The 25248-nt window shown below is 37.3% G+C and overlaps 1 protein-coding gene across 5 annotated transcripts in view; it reads left to right on the top strand.

The window, feature by feature from the left end:
* The window catches only part of agap2 (ArfGAP with GTPase domain, ankyrin repeat and PH domain 2), a 26382-nt gene extending 3279 nt beyond the window's left edge, over positions 1-23103 (top strand). Inside the window, exons 1-19 of one of the 5 annotated variants that reach the window (XM_065285293.2) lie at positions 1681-3471; positions 6978-7036; positions 7443-7530; positions 7642-7727; positions 7957-8098; positions 8188-8322; positions 8410-8525; positions 11231-11374; positions 11843-11920; positions 12191-12295; positions 13762-13942; positions 14029-14136; positions 17460-17597; positions 17806-17865; positions 18098-18246; positions 21249-21339; positions 21426-21648; positions 21786-22053; positions 22369-23103. In XM_065285293.2, the coding sequence (XP_065141365.1) occupies positions 2460-3471; positions 6978-7036; positions 7443-7530; positions 7642-7727; positions 7957-8098; positions 8188-8322; positions 8410-8525; positions 11231-11374; positions 11843-11920; positions 12191-12295; positions 13762-13942; positions 14029-14136; positions 17460-17597; positions 17806-17865; positions 18098-18246; positions 21249-21339; positions 21426-21648; positions 21786-22053; positions 22369-22575 (3390 nt within the window). In that variant the 5' untranslated portion in view covers positions 1681-2459 and the 3' untranslated portion in view covers positions 22576-23103. Of the gene's footprint in view, positions 1-1680; positions 3472-6977; positions 7037-7442; positions 7531-7641; positions 7728-7956; positions 8099-8187; positions 8323-8409; positions 8526-11230; positions 11375-11842; positions 11921-12190; positions 12296-13761; positions 13943-14028; positions 14137-17459; positions 17598-17805; positions 17866-18097; positions 18247-21248; positions 21340-21425; positions 21649-21785; positions 22054-22368 lie in introns of those variants that run through there. The other 4 variants (XM_065285296.1, XM_065285295.2, XM_065285294.2 and 1 more) reach the window with 4 other exon arrangements.
* The last annotated feature ends 2145 nt before the right edge of the window (positions 23104-25248 follow it).

Raw genomic sequence — 25248 nt, 5'->3', positions numbered from 1 at the left:
CTTACCTGTCTGTCTATCTTTCTTACATGTCTGTCTGTCTATCTATGTATCTTACCTATCTGTCTGTCTGTCTATCTTTCCTACCTGTCTGTCTGTCAATCTATCTATCTGGATTTCCTGTCTGTCTATCTTACCTGTCTGTCTATCTATCTATCTATCTATCTATCTATCTATCTATCTATCTATCTATCTATCTATCTATCTATCTATCTATCTATCTATCTATCTATCTTGTCTGTCTGTCTGTCTATCTTTGCTACCTGTCTGTCTGTCTATCTTGTCTGTCTATCTATTTATCTATCTCTGCCTATCTGTCTGTCTTACCTGTCTGTCTTTTTGTCTTATCTGTCTGTCTTACCTGTCTGTCTATCTGTCTTACCTGTTTGTCTGTCTATTTTTCCTACCTGTCTGTCCGTCTATCTTGTCTGTCCTATCTATTTCTGCCTATCTGTCTGTCTTACCTGTCTGTCTTTTTGTCTTATCTGTCTGTCTTACCTGTCTGTCTGTCTATGTATCTTACCTATCTGTATGTCTATCTATCTGTCTTAGTGTTTATGCAGTTGCTGTGGTGTTCTGAATAGTTTAGGATATTTTTATGGGATTGCTAGGATTTCTGGGTGGTTGCTAGGCTGTTGTAAAAGGGTTCCTTTAATATCCTGTTTATGCACTGTACATAGTCACTCAGAAATACCACACATCTTTACAGTAACAAGCTTCACAGTTTTATTCATGCACATGTTGCGGTTCCCAAAACTTATGAGACATATCTAAACAACTCTTCAATTTGCAATATTTCCAATATAAACATCACAAATAAAAGTAAAGCACAAAAAGAGAAATGTCGCACAAATATCTGCAAACGCTTTCCCTAAATCTTCTATTGATTTCACATAAAGATTGACAGCAATCAATATTGAATGCTATTGATTTGCAAACAGGTTCAGGGCTGCAAATTAACATTTTAAAGAAAAATCCTTACTTTATGAGACAGCGTCGTTATTTATTTTAAAAAAAAATCAACTATTTCATTTATTAAAGAATGAACAAAATTATTTTTCCACAAGTGTTGTGTATTGCATATTGCTTGTCTGGTGCTCACTGCCTCATCCTGGTCATTGAGTCAATTCAAGTACCGTTCTCAATCAAACCCAATCGACCAACACATTAATCAATCAATTCATCAATAATATTGCATGCCCTCACACAATCACCCACTCGTTTCTACACTCGTTGGTGAGAACAAGCAAGTGCACAGACAGCGAGTTAGATATGAAGATAGCGAAGGATAGCCAGGATCTGTTGGAATCAGTGCATAAAGGAGGCGGAGTTAAACCTCAGAATACCTTGGTAACAAGGGGGGGGGGCAGCGGCTCTTGAATCACTGTACAGACTGTGATATGTTACATGTTGCCACCTGAATCGAGTACCTCTTTTTCTTAATTAATGTGTCTTTGCATGCAACACCTTTTATTTTTTGTGGTTGACCTCTTTTCCTCATTAGATCTTGCAAGATCCACACAGCCTGCTTTTATTCCTCAACACATCACTGATTCTTGCTTTTTAAGCAGGGGAGAGAGTGTGCGGGTGAGAGAAAAGAGAGAGAAAAGGGGAGGGAGAGAGAGAGAGAGAGGGGAGGGGGTAGCAGTGGAAAGCAGGGGCTGGGAGCTGTCTGGCTGGTGACAAGGGCAGAGAGAGAGAGAGAGAGAGAGGTGGGAGATGGAGAGAGAAGCGGGGTATTCCTGCTCCGTGCTGTTCTGCGTAGGTTCGACCTTCCACCAGAGAGATCCAAAAGATTCACAATGCGTGACTCATCTGAACCTTTTGCAAGAGATGGACCTGGATGTGATCGTCTGGCATGTCCCCTTCATTGACATCCCATGCTGCTTGACGCACTGATCACTGGAGACGTGATGGATAGACTGTGTGTGGACACTGGGATTTCTCTCTGCGTGCTTGCCGTAACCATTTCCAGCGATCCATGTGTCATGTAGACTGACTCTTCAGTTTCACTCTTCTACTCAGCACACAATGTGCCTTTCTCTGAGGGTAACAGCGTTGCATGTCTACCAGATATAGTAATATTACTGTCTGTCGTCCTTGACGGATTTTCTTTCGCTCGCATTGTCGTTTTGCCTTCGAAGCTGCCTCTTGTTGAATGTAGTCAATGAAAGCAGGAGCATGCTTTCATGCAGGTGCGGAGAGGTGGGCATACGTCTGCATGCTTAATATAGGTGTGAGAGGACTACAGAACAGCAATACGAAGAGAACGTAATGGAACTTGAGGTATGTTTAAAAGAGCACAAAGGAGACTAGACGAAATTTGGGGGGTTACAGTTCAGCACTTATCTTTTGACATGAATTTCTTTGGCTGACTGATGGATCTGCGCTAGACGCCATTGAACGAGTAAAGACCAATTTTCAATTTCTGCTCTCGATCCGTTAAGGGAATTCTGGACCACATGAACCGAACCGGCCCATCTCAGTCAAAAACCACCTACCTTATCTCCCTTACCCTGGTAAAGGTAGAGACCACTGAGGAGCATGAATTGGAGAACACCAGGCACACTGTGGAGGGAGAGGTGCACGACGCCGGTGGAACGAAACATCTCCAACATGCTGGATCCGACAATGAGGAGCAACAGAAAATGGGTGAGGCTTTGCAGCTGGAGGCTGGAGAATCTATCAAAATCTCAGCGGAACAGGATATACTCCAAAGCCCAAGGGAGGACAAAGCACTTTTTACAGATGGCGTTCACCCTGGCGATAGGCAAAAATCAATAATCTCACCCACTGCAGAAAACGAACGGGCCAGAGAATCCACTGGAGTCACTCAATCTTACGTTTCGCGAGATGTCCCCAGACATTTCTGCGACGTCCCGGTTCGTGCGACCCAGCGTCCGGTCTCTCTCCTTAAAGCTCACGGCAGTGGCCGTGAATTGAAAGAGTCCAGAGAGAGCATCCATGCCTCTTCCAAAAGCCTCGACCGTAAGGACAGCAGAAACAGGATCCAGTCCCCAAACAGCCCCACTCCCGGGTCATTTCGGGCATCTTGGGCCGTAAGTGAGGTGAAACCCTGTGATGAAGACCTCAAAGGGGTTGGGATGAAAAGGCCCACTGAAAGAGATATAATAGCCATGCGAACACAGAGCCCTCGAGCAGAGAGATTAAAGGCAGGATCCACATCCCTGCCCACCCCGATCGCATTGATATCCAAGCCTCAACGCAAAGGGAAGAGTCGAACCTTGGACAACAGTGACCTGAACTGCCTCTCCGAGGACCTCTTGAAGAGCAAAGGTGGCCAAATGACATCCGACTTTAGGACAGCTCAGTCCCAGGGGGCTTCGGCACGTGACCGAAAGATGCTGAGATTTATTAGTGGCATTTTTACAAAGAGCACTCCAGTTGCGACCAGTGCCACCATTGTGACCCCAATCTATAGCTCCATACAGAGAGAATCCAGTGAGGAAGAAGGTATGAGAACACATTTATGTACAACACAAATGAGAAATTGATATTATAAGTGGGAGGGGGTCAAACCAGGTCATCTTATAGTAACATCTGCATCAATGAAATTTGAATAATGAGATTTATAAACAAAAGTCTCATAATGGTTTCGTTGACACAATTTGATGTGATCCATATGTATAGATTTGGGATATTACTAATACTACAGCTTTAAGAAGATAAGAATATCCTAGTCTTTTCTTTACAACCACCCCCTACCGTTTCTGGTTCTGAACTGGAAAAATCGGAATGGGAAACAAATTTGATAATACCCAGCCACAGGCTGCACGACTTTCCCCAGCATCCTAATCCCATCTTTGATGTTCCGCCCACTTCCTGCATTCTAATCTTCATCTTCCACGGATGCTTCAGTTCTTTCATCACCAACCTCATTATTTCAAACCATATCCGAATTTTAACACCTTCAACTAAAGCGAAAGTCTTAATCTTTTAGTGAAAACAGATTTGAAATAACTTGTTCGGCAAAATTAAATGAAATCCACAGGAAGTTAGCTTTTTAATTATTTCATAATGGTCCAATTTAAAATCTGTGATCTAAAATGATATCAGATCATAGCTGATAATCATGCATGTGTGTGTGGTCTACACGCTACGAGCAAAAGGTCTGATGTGTCTGCACACACAACGCATGCGCACACAAAATATTTACGTATATATGTTCTCCGAGCGAACAGAAGCAGCGGCTGGAGGTGGGGTTGTCATGGCAACAGGGAGGGCTGAGAGAGTCGCCTGTTGTGTGGCCGTGTTATGCCAGGGAACGAGCCACGGATAAAATGAATGGAAGTGAGGGTATGCGGGGAGGGGTCCTTTTCCAAAAAGGAAGAGAAAAAAAGCTTTAGAATTTGACACATAGAGCATCCTTTTAGATGGGGGGTTGTGTGTCGTATATGAAGGGCTACAGAGAAGCGCATAAGGATTGTACTGTCTCACAACGTTGGCTCGAATCCTGATGCGCCCCGCCATACAATGACCTCATAGATTTACACCTCTTCCGTTTTGCTGCATGTGCCAACTGAGACGGTACCCCGAACTCCCGCATCTGTGTGTCGTGAGATGCTTTAATGCACCCGTGCCCGAATGCTTCATGGTTAAATGGTGTAGCATGCAACCTTCCCCCCAACAAAAGCGTGTCGTGCCTCTCGACACGTTTGATGTGCCCACAGGCCGGCGCAGGCGAGATCACAAGACTGATGTGGCATTGTCGGGTTTGAAATACAGAGAGCTCTAGCACTTATTGCACTGGCAATAAAAAGCAGAGAGGGGTGTGGAGGCTCCACGCTCGCTGCTGCATGGCTACACCTGCAGTCCTTCACGCGCTGTGAATTATTTGAGATTTATTACACCTCCAGTCGAACCGTCAGACGAGGCTGCAATGAATTGCATGAGGCTGGTGCACAGAAAAGTGCTATTTGAATAGTTACAGATCTCAAATTAATGATAAACTGACCTCTCTTTGTGCAATCTGGATAATGAGATTTGACATGAAGGAGGTGAAGATGGTCATGAATATTTTGAGCATTGTGTTCAATTATGTTAAACTCGTTCTTCCTGTAAAAAACACAAGAAGTTTCACATCACTTCGCAAAATTCTTAAACCAAATAACAATGAGAAACCTTTTTAGAAAGCAGAAAAAAAGAGAACTGTTTTCTTCTTTACTTTCATAATATGATTCATTCATCTATTTTTCTGTTAAGACTTTTGTTGTTCCTAAGACAAGCATTTCTATTAATGCCAGCAAGCAACAGCCATCATTTCACCATCTCGGTTAACTTGACCCGATATAGTCCAACTATGAATAACCTACTTCTATAGCCAATATAAACTTGAATTTGGCCAGAATAACTTAGTATCATATGCCATCATGTAAGTCAAAAGTGATTACAAGGCGTTTGCGTTTTATTTATTTTGGGGTTATGGTTAAACATGCAAAATTTTCACTGACAGCCCAAATTTTGTTTTGTTTTAGCCTAGACATCCGGGCTGTGTTTGGATGACTATTAGACATCTTTTAAACACAGAATTTCTTATGTGTACTTAAGGTTAGACACTTAACCCATGGTATTAAAGTTTACATTTTTTAACTATTTGACATCATGTGACTTGTGGAAGAGATGTGTGCCATTAATTTCGTAATTGATTAGATTTACATGGTCATACAATTAAATGGGTGATTAAACATTCCCATATATAATTTATGGAGGGACATGAGCCAAACCCAGGCACTGGAATATCATAGACGCTCTTTGGATTTGGGTCAGTAAGCAGCCAACCGGAACACCTTGGCAACCGCATAACAATTACCTAGCAACGGCTCACAGCATCATATAGACGAGCAAACTCAATCACTGTAAAAAGTTCGGTCTACTTAAAAATATTATTAAAAATATTATTAAACTAAGGCCTGGTCCTGGTTTAAGCTAATCCCTTGTAATACCTAAAAAATTAAAGATTTTAAGAAATGAGAAAATGTAAGTAAGATTTTTTTTGTTAATCCAACTTTCACTTTTTACAGTAATATTATATCAGAAATGTATTAATCAATTTTTATTGTTATGCTATTTTTTAAGACATCTGACCCTGTCTGTGAAATCTAGACTAAAGTCTCTTAAAGAGACTGTGAGTAGGATTTTAAGTGTTTTATTAATCAAAATCAATGTCTTTATTCATAAATATGTCCTCGTTGGTGTCAAATGATGATTTTCTTTGTAAGCTTAGTATTTCTTCTCTTTACTTACATTGAACGGGTAAGTCCAAGGAGGCTTCCATGTCATTTCACCGTATTGATAAACTATAATAGCAGAGAGGGACAAAAAGCACTAGCCTAGCAACACGTTTCCAAAACGCATTTTCATTCAGAACACGTGAACCAGCTGAAACCGACAAGGAGATCAGTGATTGCATAACGGCTACCGTAGTTGCAACACGCATTTGGAAAAGCGAGGCGCTAGAGAGCACTATTCGTTTGAATGCAAAATACAATTTCACCACTAGATGGGGTAAATCTTACTTATTGTCCCTTTAATCTAATAATGAGGAGCATGAAAGTTTGATTTCAATCATCGATTTCACATTGATCTTAATCTAGATAAAAATAAAGATATTAAGGATTTTTCACAGAATGTTGAATTATGTAGGATGATTTTATAAAGAAAACATACATTATGGGGTGGTTTCCCGGACAGAGATTAGTTTAAGCCAGGACTAGGCCTTAGTTTAACTAGGAAATATAACTAGTTTTAACAAACATGCCTTTTCTAAAACATTACTTGTGTGCATTTTAAGGGCACTGATGTATTTTAAGATATGTCAATGCAAGTTGGTTTCAGTTTGGGCAGCTCTTAAAAATTTTTTTAGTCTAGGACTTGTCTAATCCCTGTCCGGGAAACTGCCCCTAAAAAAATTCTTTTTGGTTTTCACAGACTGGGTCACATTCACATTTCTTATTTTTCAGCATCATGCAACAACAGCCAGGAATGGACCCTGAACCGCTCTGTTCCCGAGCTGAGACTGGTAAGATACGGCAGATAAAAATATATATTTTTTAGTTTTTCAAGCAATTATATGCATGTATGCATGCATTAACATTAAATGTCAAAAATACTAATGCAAACAGTATTTTAGTTTGTTAAGAACAGCACAAAACAGTAATTAATCCTTGCATATAGATTTGTTTAACCATAGCAAAGAAATCTCAGATAAAATCTCTTTAATACGTCATTGTTTTTTTTCGAGACACCACTGGTATTAAATAAAAAGAAAATGGAGATGTTTCTGATATAACAAAGTTGATAACAAAACTGAGTCTTGTGAACTATAAAAGAGAAACCTATAAGCACCATATATAGCAGGTGCCCATATTGTCGGATGTGTACTTGTTATTTAGGGTTAAATGTCATTTTTTTTCTGCTACATGCAGGGGGTTCTGGGTAATATTCGCAGTGGAAAAACAGCACTGGTGAACCGATTCATCACAGGAAGTTACCTTCCACTTGAATCACATGAGGGTAAGAATCTCGTGTCTGTTATCGGCTTTCTTCGAAGAGCCTGGTTTTAATGGTTAAGCAGATATACAGTTATCTCATCTTCTGACTTTGTTCTGTTTTTCTCTCTGTAAGGTGGAAGATATAAAAAAGAGGTGTTGGTGGAGGGACAAAGTCATTTATTGCTGATTCGAGAGGAATCTGGCCCTCCGAGTGCACAGGTGTGTGGGGGGTTTGTGTACTGCACACTAACACACAAATCTTGTTAAAGGTACAACAGAGTCACCATGCAATGAGAATGCATGTGTCACTTTATCATTTGCATTTTGAACAATGCAACAAAAAAATGCAAAAAATAAGAGTTTGTGTTGTTTGAGATATGCTTGCTCAATATTTACAAATTTGTATTATGTATTAAATGTTTTCCCCATCTCTAATCTGGGATTGTAGTTCTGCAACTGGCTGGATGGTCTCATCATGGTTTTCAGCCTGGAAAATGAAGGCAGTTTTCAAGATGTCTACAAGAACTACAGTGAGCTAAGCATGCACCGTAACATAGCAGAAATCCCCATTATAGCGGTTGGAACGCAAGGTAAGATCTATTCTTTATACTCTACTCTATGTCATTGTTTTTTATATAAACATTCAGCATAAAACAACGTCGCTATATCTTTTCTGCAGATAAGATTAGTAGCACTAACGCCCGTGTGATCGAGGACAAACGCGTGCAACAGCTCTGTATAGATATCCGGCGCTGTACTTATTATGAGACCTGTGCCACCTATGGACTTAACGTGGATCGAGTATTTAATGAAAGTCAGTTTCTTCTAAAAGCATACATTTAAATTAACGTCATTACATCCATCCAAGATGCAAGTGTTCATTGGATTGTTTCTCCATCAGTGACCCAGAAGATCGCTGCTGCCAAGAAACAAGCTGCACTCCTGGCCTCCTGTAAATCTCTCCCGAACTCCCCGAGTCATTCAGGAGCGTCCACTCCGCTGTCAGGGCCCGGACAGGTACAGTATCAGGATAATGAGTTGCATGAATTTTTTATTTAAATAAGCATGTTTAATACCATTTCCATTGTGACATTTTCATGATAATTCAGCATAATTGTCAACTAATTTAAAGTTCAATTGTACAAATAAATCATTGTAGCATTTGTTCTACTGAGCATTTGTTCTACCCAGCAAGCAATAGCCGTCATTTCTAGGGCTGTGTATCGGCAAAACTCTGCCAATATGATACATATCACAATATATGTGTTTCGCTGCAATGCATTGTGGTATTGTAAACCGCAGCAATAGATGTGAATTTTTTCTGTTTTAGGAATAAAATAGGATATAATTTTAGGAAAGCTGTCATTGAGAACACACCCCCATATGCAAATCTTACCAAAAAAAATTTTGGTGCGCCCCTATACAAGTACTTCCTTCCTGTCACTGTTTAAGTTTAGAGATAAGAAGAACGTTATCTAGTTGTTGGGATTTAAACTCCAAACGAAACAACTGCCATGAATCTGCATTTTTAAGAATTTTGAACCTACACCAGTGGTTCTCAAACTGGGGCCTCTGAGATGGTGCCAGGGGACCCCCAGTTTATTTTAAAGTTAATTCATTTATCATAAATTCTATGTACTTAAATATCAGATTTTTTTTATCAGAAATTCTGTGTACTTAAATATCAGAAAAAATTATTTATCATAAATTCTGTGTACTTAATATCAGATAAATTAATTTATCATAAATTCTGTGTACTTAAATCTCATAAAAATGTATTTATCATAAATTCTGTGTACTTAAATATCAGAAAAAATTATTTACTATAAATTCTGTGTACTTAATATCAGTTAAATTAATTTTTCATAAATGCTGTGTATTTAAATATCAGAAAAAATAATTTATCATAAATTCTGTGTACTTAAATATCAGAAAAATGTTTTTATCATAAATTCTGTGTACTTAAATATCAGAAAAAATTATTTATAATAAATTCTGTGTACTTAATATCAGATAAATTAATTTTTCATAAATTCTGTGTATTTTAATATCAGAAATTTTTTTTTATCATAAATTCTGTGTACTTAAATATCAGAATTTTTTATCATAAATTCTGTGTACTTAAATCTCAAAAAAATTAATTTATCATAAATTCTGTGTACTTAAATATCAGAAAAAATAATTTATCATAAATTCTGTGTACTTAAATATCAGAAAAAATAATTTATCATAAATTCTGTGTACTTAAATATCAGAAAAATAAATTTATCATAAATTCTGTGTACTTAAATATCAGAAAAAATAATTTATCATAAATTCTGTGTACTTTAATATCAGAAAAATTTATTTATCATAAATTCTGTGTACTTAAATATCAGAATTTTTTATCATAAATTCTGTGTACTTAAATATCAGAAAAAAATTATTTATCATAAATTCTGTGTACTTAAATATCAGAAACATTTATTTATCATAATTTTTGTGTACTTAAATATCAGAAAAGTTTATTTATCATAAATTCTGTGTACTTTAATATCAGAAAAATGTATTTATCATAAATTCTGTGTACTTAAATATCAGAATTTTTTATCAAAAATTCTGTGTACTTAAATCTCAGAAAAATTAATTTATCATAAATTCTGTGTACTTAAATATCAGAAACATTTATTTATCATAATTTTTGTGTACTTAAATATCAGAATAATTAACTTATCATAAATTCTGTGTACTTTAATATCAGAAAAATGTATTTATCATAAATTCTGTGTCCTTAAATCTCAAAAAAATTAATGTATCATAAATTTTGTGTACTTAGATCTCAGAAAAATAATGCTACTAGCCAACAGCACTAAATTGAATAATTTAATATTTAATAATTTTGTTTAATTAAAATGTTAAGTTTTACAATGTTTTATGTCAAACATTTTCTTTGGGGGCCCACGAAAGAATGCACCATATTCAATGGGGGCCGCATGCTAAAAAAGTTTGAGAACCAATTACCTACACTATACAATAACCTACTTTTAGCCAAAATAAACTTGAATTTGGTTACATTTTGTTTTTGCCAAAATAACTTGAGAAGTATGATATTCCATTATGTAAGCAAAGTCAACAGTAATTACAAGGCGGTTTTTTTTGTTTTCGTTTGTTTTGTTTTCGTTTGTTTTGGTTTGTTTTGTTTTGTTTTGTTTTGTTTTTGCTATGGTTAGATGTCCATAAAATTTTCGCTGACCAAATTTTGCATTGTTTTAGCCTAGACATCTGGGCTGTGTTTGGACGGCTATTAGATGTCTTTCAGATGCAAAATTGCTTGCTGGGTTGAGTTTTCGAAAATCATTTTAATGTCAAAAAGTGCCCCAATCTACCTGAATTCTTCCTACACTAAAAAGTTTGGTTTTTAAATCACGATCGTAATTCGAGTATGTATGTGCTTAATTGTCATGATAATAATGCACAAAAAATCTTACTTTGGTATTAAAATGAGTCATCAATTTCTTTAAATTATTATACTTCTTGTGAAACATTTTACTAGACTAGATCTATCATAGTGTTGTCTTTCAAAAACTGATAAATATGATTATTTATCAAATTTTGTAATCGTTGCATTTGTTGTTGAGTGTTTGACTATTTTAAGTGTTTTTGTCTTCATCATTTTGTCTGAACCATTCAACATTCCACAACCTCTGTCCTGTTTCTCTTTCTGTGACTTGATCCTCTCTCAGGCCAGTAATGGGGGTCAGAGTAGTGATTACCCCTCCTCTTTGCCTTCTACCCCTGTGATAACTCACAAAGATATTCGGGGTGGGGCAAGTGGAGACGGGGGCTCTCAACGAAATCTGCCCCGGCGACGGACCTCTTTGTTTGCGGTCAGTTCCTTGATTTCGATACAAAATGTCCAACACCTGAAACTGGGTGTGGAAAAGACTGTATCATTCATATTGTATATAGATGACCTTACATCTAAAGAAATGAAGCAATTAAAGGTGATGTGTGTACAGTAATAAACTGCCTGCTTAAAATGCAGAGATTATTGTAAATTAATTACTAAAATAATACATCGAAAACTGGCTCAACCAATGGTGTGAGGTTGGAAACAGATTATAGCATCACCCGGCCAGTGACAAACAGGGCACATGTCTATGAAGCCTGTTTGATATCTTTCAATGTTTTGATATTTCATACGGCACAAAATTTACACACGTCACCTTTAAGTGTGTTTAGTTTCTGTTTGTGAACTCTTTCCATCACTCATCTCATCTCATGAGTCATTTCTTGTCTTCCTTGTTCTGTTTATACCCTCCTCTCATTTGTATTTTGCGACTCTTTGTTTTTAGAACCGTCGTGGCAGTGACTCTGAAAAAAGATCTTCTGATAGCAGAGGTGACGTGAGCAGATCTGTTCCTATCAAACAGGTATGCGAAAGTTAACTAAAGATTGTAAAGCATTCCCGACTGAAAAACAAACATTTCAAGCTGGCCTAAAAGATGGTTATCTGGATTAAGCTGGTCTAACTGGTCTACCAACCTAACTATGTAATCAGTTGGTTTAATTCATCTGCCAGATCGTTTATTGGTATAGCTGACAAATAACAATAAATCACTCTAAAGCCGAACATCCTGACCAAGGAATCAATTTAGGATTAAAGAAAAAGTGAAATGCAATTTTTGTCATTTTTGGTACAGGGGACTTTGTGGAAACGTAGCGAGCGCTCTTTAAACAAGGAGTGGAAGAAGAAGTATGCAACTCTGTCGAACAGCGGCATGCTGACGTATCATTCAAACATAAATGTAAGTAAAACTTTAAACACCTATACCACACATCATGAACCACCTAGCAACCAATAAAACACCCTAGCAACTCCATAGCAATTGTGCAGATACCATTCTACAACATCAGACTAGGGCTGTCAAAAAGATTAGTCGCGATTAATCACATACAAAATAAAAGTTTGTGTTTGCATAATATATGTGTGTGTGTACTCTGTGCACACACACTCACCTAAAGGATTATTAGGAGCACCTGTTCAATTTCTCATGAATGCAATTATCTAATCAACCAATCACATGGCAGTTGCTTCAACGCATTAAGGGGTGTGGTACTGGTCAAGACAATCTCCTGAACTCCAAATTGAATATCAGAATGGAAAAGTAAGGTGATTTAAGCAATTTTGAGCGTGGCATAGTCGTCTGGGTCTGAGTATTTCACAATCTGCTCAGTTACTGGGATTTTCATGCACAACCATTTCTAGGGTTTACAAAGAATGGTGTAAAAAGGGAAAAACATCCAGTATGCGTCAGTCCTGTGGGTGAAAATGCCTTGTTGATGCTAGAGGTCAGAGGAGAATGGGCCGACTGATTCAAGCTGATAGAAGAGCAACTTTGACTGAAATAATCACTCGTTACAACCGAGGTATGCAGCAAAGCATTTGTGAAGCCACAACACGCACAACCTTGAGGCGGATGGGCTACAACAGCAGAAGACCCCACCGGGTACCACTCATCTCCACTAGAAAATAGGAAAAAAAGGCTACAATTTCCACAAGCTCACTAAAATTGGACAGTTGAAGACTGGAAAAATGTTACCTGGTCTGATGAGTCTCGATTTCTGTTGGGACATTCAGATGGTAGAGTCAGAATTTGGTGTAAACAGAATGAGAACATGGATCCATCATGCCTTGTTACCACTGTGCAGGCTGGTGGTGGTGGTGTAATGGTGTGGGGGATGTTTTCTTGGCACACTTTAGGCCTTTTAGTGCCAATTGGGCATCGTTTAAATGCCAAGGCCTACCTGAGCATTGTTTCTGACCATGTCCATACCTTTATGACCACCATGTACCCATCCTCTGATGGCTACTTTCAGCAGGATAATGCACCGAGTCACAAAGCTTGAATCATTTCAAATTGGTTTCTTGAACAAGACAATTAGTTCACTGTAATAAAATGGCCCCCACAGTCACCAGATCTTAACCCAATAGAGCAACTGTAAGACGCTAATATAGACCAACATTTTTAAAGAATGCTTTTAGCACCTTGTTGAATCAATGCCACTTAGAATTAAGGCAGTTCTGAAGGCGGAAGGGGGTCAAACGCAGTGTTAGTATGGTGTTCCTAATAATTCTTTAGGTGAGTGTACATATACGTATTTATGCATGCACTTATGCTTTGGCAGACTTTTTTTATCCAGAGCAACTTACAGTTTGAACACACGCATCACTGAGCTATATGAGTGCTAATAATCATTTATGTGATTACAGGAATATTTGCAGAACGCTCAAGGAAAGGAAATGGACTTATTGCGGGTCACGGTAAAAGTGCCGGGTAAACGTCTGCATCGCGCTGCAACCCCCAGTGGACCGGCTCCTGGTCCTGTTCTCGTTCCGGTACCCGGTGTTAATGGACTTAGTAAAGACAAGCAGCCTGAAGGGGGCGCTACTTGTAAGTGACACCCCAGTTACTCGATAAGTACAGTACTTGATACGTTTTTTTACCATCACAATATTGGGATTTCTGTACGTTTCCAGCAAATCTTCTGACTGTAGAAGAGGCAGCAAGAACCGGTTTGTCATTTCACAATGACCAGAAAGTGAAGCGTTGCCCATCGTCTGTGTCTAATAAAGGGTTCAGTATGGGTGAGTAAATGTTTTAGATGCATCTCACATTAAGACAAACATCACTTTTATTATTAACTGGATTTGCGACAAGGTTACATTCATGGGTGCCGGAAGCCAAAATGTGGGTGGGTCCAAACATTTACTGGATTAGTTGCCAATTTCTTGTATTCTGGTGCCTTTTATTTAAAGAATTGCTTTAATACCCTAAAAGCTTTGTTTACCTTTTGTGTCATGGCTTGTGGGATTGCAGCAGGAGAAAGTAGCCAAGACATGAAATGGAGTTTAAATTTGATAGATTCTTAATGAGCTAAGTGTAATAGATTACTTAATTTTCTTTAAAAAAAAAAATCCAGATAATTTACTCACCTTTTTATCATCCAATATGTTTATGCCTTTCTTTGTTCAGTCGAGAAAAAAAATTTTTTTTAAGAAAAGCATTCCCGGATTTTTACAGTTTTAATGCAGTTTAAAATTGCAGTTTCAACGCAGTTTCAAAGGGCTCTAAACGATCTCAAACAAGGCATAGGGGCCCTATTTTAACGATCTGAAACGCAAGTGCGAAGCGCAACGCGCAAGTGAGTTTGTGGGCGGATCTTGGGCGCTGTTGCTATTTTCCCGGCGTGAGAAATAAATCAATAAGGGGTTGGTCTGAAGTAGGTTCATTATTCATAGGTGTGGTTTGGGCGTAACGTCAAAGAAACCAATCAGAACGCTAGCCAACATTCCCTTTAAACGCAAGGGCGCAAGTTCCATGGCGGGTTGCTATTATTATGACGGATTTACCAGGCGCACGCCAGGAGCGGTTTACAGCCGAGGAGACCGACGTTCTTGTACGGGGGAATCCCACGCTTGCCAGCATAAATCGGGCACGCCGTGTAACGGGAGGTGGATCTGCCTCAGGACTTGACGCCAGCAGAGGACATCGCTGCGTCCACCCTCACCGCTGAAAGGGTTTGGGGGCTTTGAAATCGGACCCAAGAAACGCAAGCAAGGTCCAACCCCAAAGTACACTTACAAATCAAGTTCATATACAGTACATTAAGGTTTCTTATGAAAACATTTTAATTATTATTTACATAAAATAAACGTAATACAGCCACACAACAAACTTATGAAAATATTTTAATCGTTATTTGCATGAGAATAAATAAAAACTATCACCACAATGCTCACCACTATGATTCCCCTTATCTCGTGTATTAATATTTTTAAGTGTAACAATTTATGATTTGCAAAAATAACTGTTGCATCTGTGTAGATTTGATAAGCAAAGTGTATGCGCGTTGTGCACCCTATACATTATGGTCAAGCATGCGCCCTTAAAATAGCATAATGAACATCGCGCAACGCGCCACTGACTTTAAACTTTTTTTTTCTGGTCAGTGGCGCAATTGTTTTTTGAAACTGCAAAATAGCATCAGGGATGGTTTGCGCCGGAACACGCCTCTTTTTTTGCGCTGAACCACCCAGGGAGCGCAAGTTCATTCCCTAGTTTGCCGACGTGCTTCTGTGACGGGAAAAACCCGCTGTGCGCCGGGGCAAAATACGAATGATACATGCGTCACGGACAAAGTCAATTGCGCTGGGTGCAAGATAGAGCCCATAATGGTCTTATCTAGAAAAACTATTGTCAGTTTTGGCAAGAAAAATAAAAAATATGAACTTTTAAACCACAACTTCTCGTTTGACACCAGCGCAACCTCACGTAATTGCGCAAGCCTGTCCAAAGGTCACACGTTACATATATGAAACGCACATTTGCAGACCATTTTAAATAATAAACTGACACAAAAACATTAATTAGTATCATTCGACAAACAACAACGTCGGAACGGTCCTCTTTTTCCACACTTGTAAACATTGGGGCGGTAGTTCCACATACGTTATCCATGACCTTTTGACATGATGATGCATTACGTGAGGTCGCACTGGCGTGTCACATGACCAGGGAAAGACGAGAAGTTTTGGTTTAAAAGTGAGTTTTTTTGCTTGCCAAAAATGAAAATCATTTTGCTAGATAAGACCCTTATGCCTCGTTTGGGATTATTTAATTATTTAATGGCTTTATAAGCCATTTGAAGCTGCGTTGAATTATAATGCTACGTGCACACCAAATGCAGGGCATCGCGCTACTCGCTCTAGATTACTCGCGGGATTTAACTTCGTGTCATGCAAATTTTTTGCTGGAGTTGAATATTTCCAACTTGGGCGAAGACGCGTTTGAGGAGAATAGCGCGTGTTTTCACAGCAAACGTACCACCCTATCGCCTCATTCGCCATGCCCAACACAAGGACGGGACTGATTGCGTCTTTGCATTGACTTTGTATGTAATCTACTCGTGCAAATCGTTGAACTCGCTTCTGGTGTGAACCCACAGTAAACTGCATTGAAACAGTAAATTGTTGGGGTCCAATAAAGTCTATAAAATTGAGAAAAATCCTGGAATGTTTTCCTCAAAAAACTTAATTTCTTCTCGACTGAACAAAGAAAGACATCAACATTTTGGATGACATGGGGGTAAGTAAATGATCTGGATTTTTTTAAGGAAGTATTCCTTAAAGGAAGCAGCAGCGTGGAAGTCAAGACTGGAGCTAAAACCTGGAACAGAGTTTAATTTATTAGGACATTCTTCTAGTGGAATGGATTTGACTGACAGCGCTCAATGGAATATGCAATAAATTAGACAAAAAGTGCAGTCCAATATCATTGGTCTTAAAAGTGAATGGGTCTTGTTGTCCCACCCATATAAAGGTTCCGATACCTATGGTTATATTATAAAGTTCAAGCTAGTAACATTTATGTTTAACCATTTGTCTTATAATTTAATAATGAGATTATTATTCGATTTCATTAATTGACATGATTTTACTCAGCCAATATTGAAGATATCAAGATTATATTTTCACAGATTATATTTCACTTTACATTATGTAGGATGATTTTATGTAGAAAACAGTAAATCACAAAAACAAAATTCACAGGCAGTGTCACCCTTGGTTAATGCTTTCATACAAACCAATTTACAGTGCACTTAAGCTGTTATCAGGGTGTGCACTTCCTCAGATTTGAACCCATGACCTTGGTTTTGCAAGTACTTGCAGTTTTGCTAGGGAAGCAAGTGAAATTTAAGTTGGTAAAGATATGTCTAAAGATAAAACAAGCCTGTGTGTTTTCTCTTGCATATTTGTACCTTAAAGGTACACATTGGTACCTTAGAGGTACATGTATGTACCAAAATGGTTCATATTAGGACCCTTTTGATTGGTACCATTCCAGTGACAACTTTTGTAATAAAAAATATGAGAGTATATACAAGAAATATCTTGTGTTGTTTTAATAGACTCGAGCACTGAGGGGGCTACAAGTCCACCCTTAGGAAAAGACCACATGCCTTCTTCTCCGTTGACTGACAGGAAGAAGAAAAAACGAAACAGAAGTATTAACCTCAAAGGAGACGCAGCGGCCGGGCAAGCTGAAGGTAACGCATCTGATGTACCAAACGTTGATTCGGTTACATTCACAAAAAGTACCTTTGCGAAATAAGTCTTTGCTTTCCTCTCTATTCCTATTTGATTCCAGTGTGCACCTGACATGGTTAATTCTCTCTCTGCTTCTTTTTCCCTTCTTCCTTCTCTTCCTCTCTTTCTTATCCTCTGCCGCCCTGGACTAATTTCTTGCACTGCAAGCCAAGCGCAAAATGTGGAAATTAAAAAGCTTTGGTAGCTTGAGAAACATTAACAAAACAGGTAACCACCAGAACGTATGAAGTGAGTGGCTGAGCTTGATTTTCTCTTGCTGTCTTGTCTACAGTACGGCTCACATCATTAGATTAGCACAAATGGATCTGAGTCTTCCTGCCTAGTTTCTCACAAACACATAATTATACTGAGACTGATACACATTAGGGGAAGATACACAATGAGTGATTTTTATTGATTACTTCCTTTGGTGTAAATATCTGACGCTCTTATCCAACAGAAGAGGAAAGTGCGGACTTTATCATCATATCCAGTACAGGACAGAGCTGGCACTTTGAGGCCCAGAATCAAGAGGATCGAGATTCCTGGGTTCAGGCTATAGAAAGCCAAATCTTGGCAAGCCTTCAGAGTTGTGAGAGCAGAAATAAGGTGATTGATATTTACTTATTTTAGGGCTGTCAAAAGATTAATCGCGATTAATCGCATACAAAATAACAGTTTGTGTTTGTAAATATATACACACACACACACACACACATGTAAATGTTTCTTAAATACACACATGCATGTGTGTGTATTTATATATACAAAATAATTACACACAGTGCACACACATATATTATGAAAAAACAAAGTTTTATTTTGAATGTGATTAATCGCGATTAATCTTTTATCAGCCCTACTTATTTTACATCCTTTGTAGTTTGTGAAACACCAATGCTGTTAACCAAATCACTGCTCCTTATATGATTTTCTCAATACTTTTATTTTTTGCATCCTTCGATTTCAGATTTTCAAATAGTTGTATCTCGACCAAATATTGTCCTGTCCTAAAAACAATGCATAGAAAAGCTTATCCAATAATGGAGTATTTAAATCTCAATTTAAAAAAAAATATGACTGGTTTTGTGGTCCAGGGTCACATATTTAGTACAAATAATAAAATAGTATTATTGGACATTTTATTGTCCTTAAATAGATTATAATTATTATACCACAGGGCTGTTGAATGCTTTATTCTGATTGGTTAAGAAATGTTCCACAGGTATGCATTATTTTTCGATAATACACACCTGACTTGTCAAATGTCTTAAAAATAGCCACCAGAGCAATGTCTGTGGTAACCGTGGCATAAGCATAATAATTGACTTTGAACTTTGAATTATTTGAAAATAATGCACACCCACGGTGTAAGGCATTACCACCTTTGTGTGCATTAATCTTGAATAATTAAACGGCCCATCATTAATTATTTCTTACATAAAATGGTATATTTACTGTAAAAAGTTGTATCTACTTAAATAAATAAATTCAATTGGTAACACAAAAAATAAAGTTAAACATTATACATATAAACGGTGAAAACATTTTAAATACATGTAGTAAACTTTGAAATAATTTAAGCATTTTCAACTTTTTTTGAAAAACTAATTAAAGTAATTTTTTTAAATTAATCCAACTTACACTTATACTTTTTCATTGACTATTAAACAGAATTTTTAATTGAATATTAAAGTGTAGTTAATTAATATGATAAATAACAAGTGTCACATTAAACTTAACATGCCTCTCCATCTTGTGCAACATGATCTCATGGAAAGTCCTGTTATAGTCACATTTTTTTTTTTTTATTCGTGTCCATGGCACGAAATTCAGCTTTTTTCATACCTAGCACGAATGTCATTTTCGCGTCACTTGCACAAATTTCTATAAATAGTTTTTCATGTCCATGGCACGAATTTCTTTTTCGTCTCATTTTATGTATTGTTTTCTTTTTTCCTCTTTTTAAAGTCATTGTCGCTTGGGGATGGGGTTAGATTTGGGGTATGGGTTAGGATGTACTTTTATGTATTGGTTTCTTTTCCGCTTTTAAAACCCCAAGCAACAATAGTAAGAAAATAGGCAAAAACAATGAGAAAACAATGCTGCCCTACAAAGGCAAAAGGGAGTAACTTCGTTTTTGGTCAAAAATTACTTATTGATATTTTTGAGACATTCAAGACCTCCTTTATTATTTGCATTAGTATCTTTTGAGTCAATTTTATGTTTTTTTCGAGTAAATGAAAATAAAGAAGAAATTAACTGACAACTGAAACTCACTATAAGTAATTTTTCTGTTTCACACTCTAGCGAGTTAAGGTCTTTTGCCTTTGTAGGGCAGAATGGATGTCATGTTTGCTTTAAAAGTTCACTTTAATTATGTTTTTTTTTTTTTACACTGAGTTTTAAATTTTATTGCATAAACTGTAAATCCAATAAATATAGTTATTACACAGAAGCACTCACTGTGGCAGCCCGGCATTTGTAAATACGACCTTGTTTCCCGAGGGCCTTACAAAATCTTGTGCTTGTGATTTTAGGAAAGCCATTTTATGTTTTACTGTGTAATATTAATATGTTTTATAAAAAATACTGACCAGAGGCAATTCTAGGATTTTCATTTTAGGGGGCTCAGCCCCCCAGTGAGAGTATAATAAAAAAATAATTAAAAAAATGTGAATACAGTGTAAGGTTAAGCCTATATACGAAAAAATGGCAGAGCTAGCATTAAGTGGGTTGGCCAAGGCTACTTTATGGGTTCATAGTCCATGAAAGAAACCAATGTGCAACCTGTATCAAATAGCATGACTGAATCTCATTATTGTTGATTACTTACTATAACCCCACATGAGATAAATTCCTATACTGCACTGACTGCATGGATTTCTGGCACAGATGGAAAAATAATGCTGAATTTTAAACTTTTCTGGTTCCATAATGCACCTTAAACTTAAAAGTAATTTAACATATTTAAAATAAATATGGATTTATCTTTGTATAAATATAGCAGTAAGTGTTTTTCTCTTCTTCTTTTCTTATTTAGTTAACTTTAATGACTTCAACAGCGTGGCCTACTAGAAGACCGAATGCAATAAAATGTTTGCATTCAGTTAAGATAATCAATTGTTTACTCACTAAGACAGCTATTTTAAGACATGTTTATATGTATTTGTCTATAAACCAAATAGACATGAACATGAACTCATTTAGCTTTAAGCATGCACGCTATTGTTAGTTAGGAAGCGCCGTTCCTGTGCACCCAATACGCACTGCGTTTTCAAGTTCAAGGCAGCAGTCCAACACAGTTAATCTAATCATCATACAATATAAATACTACTTCAAGAATAAAAACATAGCATTGAGTTTTGTTGTAAAACAGTACAAAGAGAAAAAGAAAGCCCAATCCAAAAGCATAGACTTCAAATATCTGCCCTGCTGCCATTTTTAAATCAAATTTAAAGGGGGCTGAAGCAATTACAAATCAGTGTTCAGTTTATGGAGCTTACATAGCAAACTTTTTAGGGGGTCTGAGAAGAATTTTGGGGTGCTAAAGTCCCTCTAAAAATGGCCCAATGACGCCCCTGATACTGACCTTAATTTTAATCTTTCAGGCACGACGGAGCACCCACAGTGAAGCTGTTGCCTTACAGGCTATGCGTAATGCCAAAGGGAACGACCTCTGTGTGGACTGTGACGCACCAAGTATGTATACTATAATGAAAACTGTGTAAATACAGTAAATGTGCTGTATGCCATTCCAGAGAACATTACGATTTCCTTTCTTGCAGATCCAACATGGGCGAGTCTTAATCTCGGGGCTCTGATCTGCATCGAGTGTTCGGGTATACACCGAAACCTGGGGACGCACCTGTCTCGTGTCCGCTCGCTAGATCTGGATGACTGGCCCAGCGAGCTCACAAAAGTGCTTACGGCTATAGGCAACCATATGGCCAATAATATATGGGAGACCTGCACTCAAGGACGGCAAAAGTTGACACCCGATGCAACAAGGTGAGATGACTTTGACGGTACACTGCAATTTTAGAATCATTCTCTGAAATAAGTGTGTGATCTCAATGCTTCTAGATATTTAGCAAATTTGTTGGTTGGTGATTTTATAGTAATCATTTGCTTTGTGTGATTGTCAGAGAGCAGAGGGAATCGTGGATCCGTGCCAAATACGAACAGCGGGCATTTGTGTCGCCCTTGCCCGCTCAGTGCTCAGAGGGCACAATGTCATCCTGGCTGCTTGGAGCAGTAATTGACAGGGACCTTCCCAGACTTCTTCACCTCCTCGCACACAGCACTAAGGAACAGATCAACATGCCTCCTGAAGGAGCGGTGCAGCAGCATCACAGCGCATTACATGCGGCATGTCAGCTGGGGGATGTGGTCATGACGCAGCTACTGGTCTGGGTAAGCGTTCAGATTCATTATAAGGCATAATCAATCATATAACAAGTTCAAATTTACATTAGATCAAAATCAACACATTCCTGCGCAATTCTTCATCAATGCACACTATTGCAAAGATTGGTGATGTCCGAAATAGCCCCCTTACTCTTAAAGGAATGGTTCAACCTAAAAGAAAAAATTTTGCTCACTCATATCCTATTTCACATCATTGAAAAGGAACAGGAAAATGTGTTGTGCATGTCAAACGCATATGCTTTTGTTGTACTGCACTGTATATATGTCACTAACCTGTTTACCGTCACTCTCTACACACAGTACGGCAGTGATGTTAAATCAAAGGATCCGCAGGGCAGAAGCGCTCTCACGTTGGCACGTCAAGCCGGAAGTAAAGAATGCGCAGAGATTCTTCTCCAACACGGCTGCCCCAGCGAGACTTCACCCACCTCTCCCACACCCAATCTGTCCCGTAAAAGTAGCATCACAAGCTTGGGCCGTGTCAATTCCAGACGGAGGGTGTCGTAACCCACGAACTGTCACTATCATATAAACATTTTTTCCTCTTTGACACAAACAGGGCCGTTTTTATTTCTTCATACGGAGTTGTGTGTGTTCTGTGCGTCTGTGAAATTCTGTCCCAGGATATCTCCGGCAACGCTGTATTTATATGCATATATCCCTGCGGGTTCCTCGGAAAAGGGAACTCTGAAAAAAGAAGGATAAACTTTAATCGTCCATACTAGACAACAAGCTTAAAATGACAGATACAAAAATGCCTTTTTAAAAAAATAAATAACTGTTCTACCAAGTAAAAGCAATATTATTTATAATATGCTGATCATAGTGTAATATAGATGCATTAAAAGATAAAATGTAGCTTGAGAGTTTTGGGATTGTATTTACCATTAGGACTGTCATTATCATCGTTCTTTGAAATAGACATCATGGCTGAGGGTAATGTAATGTAACATGTTTATATCCAGAAGAAAACGTATTTGTCATTGTGCATCATTTCTAAATACTATAGACAATAAACTCAGATCTTCAAATCTCTCTGCACTGCCTGATAAGTTTTGATTAGGAGGCAACCAAAACGTTCACCTTCACCGAAGATTTGTTTAATTTCAGATCATTCACAGCTGGATCATATGTATGTGTCGATACAAAAATCAGGTAAGATAAAAATTTAAATATTGTGCACTTATTAATGCTATATCTAAAAGTGGCTTTTATAAATCATTACTTTTTCTATATTTGATTTTCTTTGACTCCTCACTTTTAAACACACAATATAATTTGGCAGTGACTATTACAGGTTTTCAGAGAAGTATGCATATATGGGTCCAAGCTAGAGATGCACCGATGTGTCGGCCTATAATCGGTATTAGCAGATAAAAGCTTTTTTCACTATCAGACATCAAACGATTGATTAAACACAACCAATGATTAGGGGATTACATTATGGCAATCAAAAGGGGAAGAAAAATGCATCAGAACTCATGCTGTGGGATTATTTTAAATTGGGCAACAATGACAATAGAATTGCAGTTTGTGCGCTCTTCACTACTAGGATTTTTAAACAAGGCATAAAGAGGAAAACTATCAGTATCGGGAGATTTCATTATAAGTAATGGAATATCGGTATTGGCACAAAATTTTTGTCTAGGTGCATCCCTAGTTAAAGCATATGCCCAACTTTTAGTTGAAACATAAACGATTAATCGTGATTAATCGCATACAAAATAAAAGTTTGTGTTTGCATAATATATGTGTATAGTGTGTGTGATTATGACGTTATATTATACACGCGCGCGCGCGCACACACACACACACACACACACACACAAACATATATTTAAGAATGTGAGTGTGTATGTGTATACAGTCATGGCCAAAAGTGTTGGCACCCCTGAAATTTGTCAGAAAATGAAGTATTTATCATAGAAAACTATAGCAATTACACACATTTTGCTATACATTGAAATTGGAACTAGGGATGCTAAACAATTAATCGTGATTAATCGTTAGCAGAATAAAAGTTTTTGTTTACATCACATATGTGTGTAAACTGTGTATAATAAATATGTATATATATAAATATGAACACATTCATGTATAATTTTAAGATTTTTTTTATATATATTAAGTATTTATATTTATATATAATATAAATTATACATAAATATACAAATGTATATACACATGTAAACCTTTCTAAAACATATACATGCATGTGTGTACATTTATTTATACAAAGTTATTATACACAGTTCATACACATATATGATGTAAACAAAAACTTTTATTCTGCTAACGATTAATCACGATTAATCGTTAAGCATCCCTAATTGGAACAAAACAAAAAACAGAGGTAAAAAAGAAAATGTGACATAATTTCACAGAACACTCAAGACTAAATTATTGGCACCCTTTTAAAATTTCAAGCATGTGATTCTCCTTTAAACTCACTTGGAACAAGTAACAGGTGTGGCAATAGAAAAATCACACCTGAAAGCAGATGAAAAGGAGAGAAGTTGACTTTGCATTGTGTGCCTGTGTGTATAAATCTATATATTTATTTATTTATGAATAATTATAATTGTTGGTGTATAGTGATATATACTTTAAAATTACACAGTACACACATAATTATGCCAACACAAACCTTTATTTTGTATGCGATTAATCGCGATTAATCGTTTGATAGCCCTGAACCAAAGAGATGGCTGTGAAAACAACGTGTCCATTTAGAAGCATCACAACATTTAGATGTAATTTGTCTTACCAACATATCACAAATAATTTGGTCATTCTTATCTCATTTGACAGTGATGCTGTGAATCTGAAAAAATTATATAACTTCATAAATAAATACAAACTGTCTGTGATGCTTATATTACCAACAGGCCTAGACCAGTATGTAAATGCTAAGACTTTTTGAATCATATTATACAACTAGATATTAAAGTTTGAAGACAAACTTTATGTTGGCTTGAAAAAGCGTAGCCTGAACGTTTAAAACGGATTGACAGAAGTTTAGTTTAGTAGGCTATCTGGCAGTTAGTATGTTTAAGTATGAAGCTAACATGATTAGCATGAAGCTAGCATGAAGCTAACATGATTAGCATGAAGCTAGCATGATGCTAGCATGATTAGCATGAAGCTAGCATGATGCTAGCATGATTAGCATGAAGTTAG

This window comes from Paramisgurnus dabryanus, chromosome 21, assembly GCF_030506205.2.
Source record: "Paramisgurnus dabryanus chromosome 21, PD_genome_1.1, whole genome shotgun sequence".
Taxonomy (NCBI): domain Eukaryota; kingdom Metazoa; phylum Chordata; class Actinopteri; order Cypriniformes; family Cobitidae; genus Paramisgurnus; species Paramisgurnus dabryanus.
This window is presented reverse-complemented; position numbering and strand designations above follow the sequence as displayed.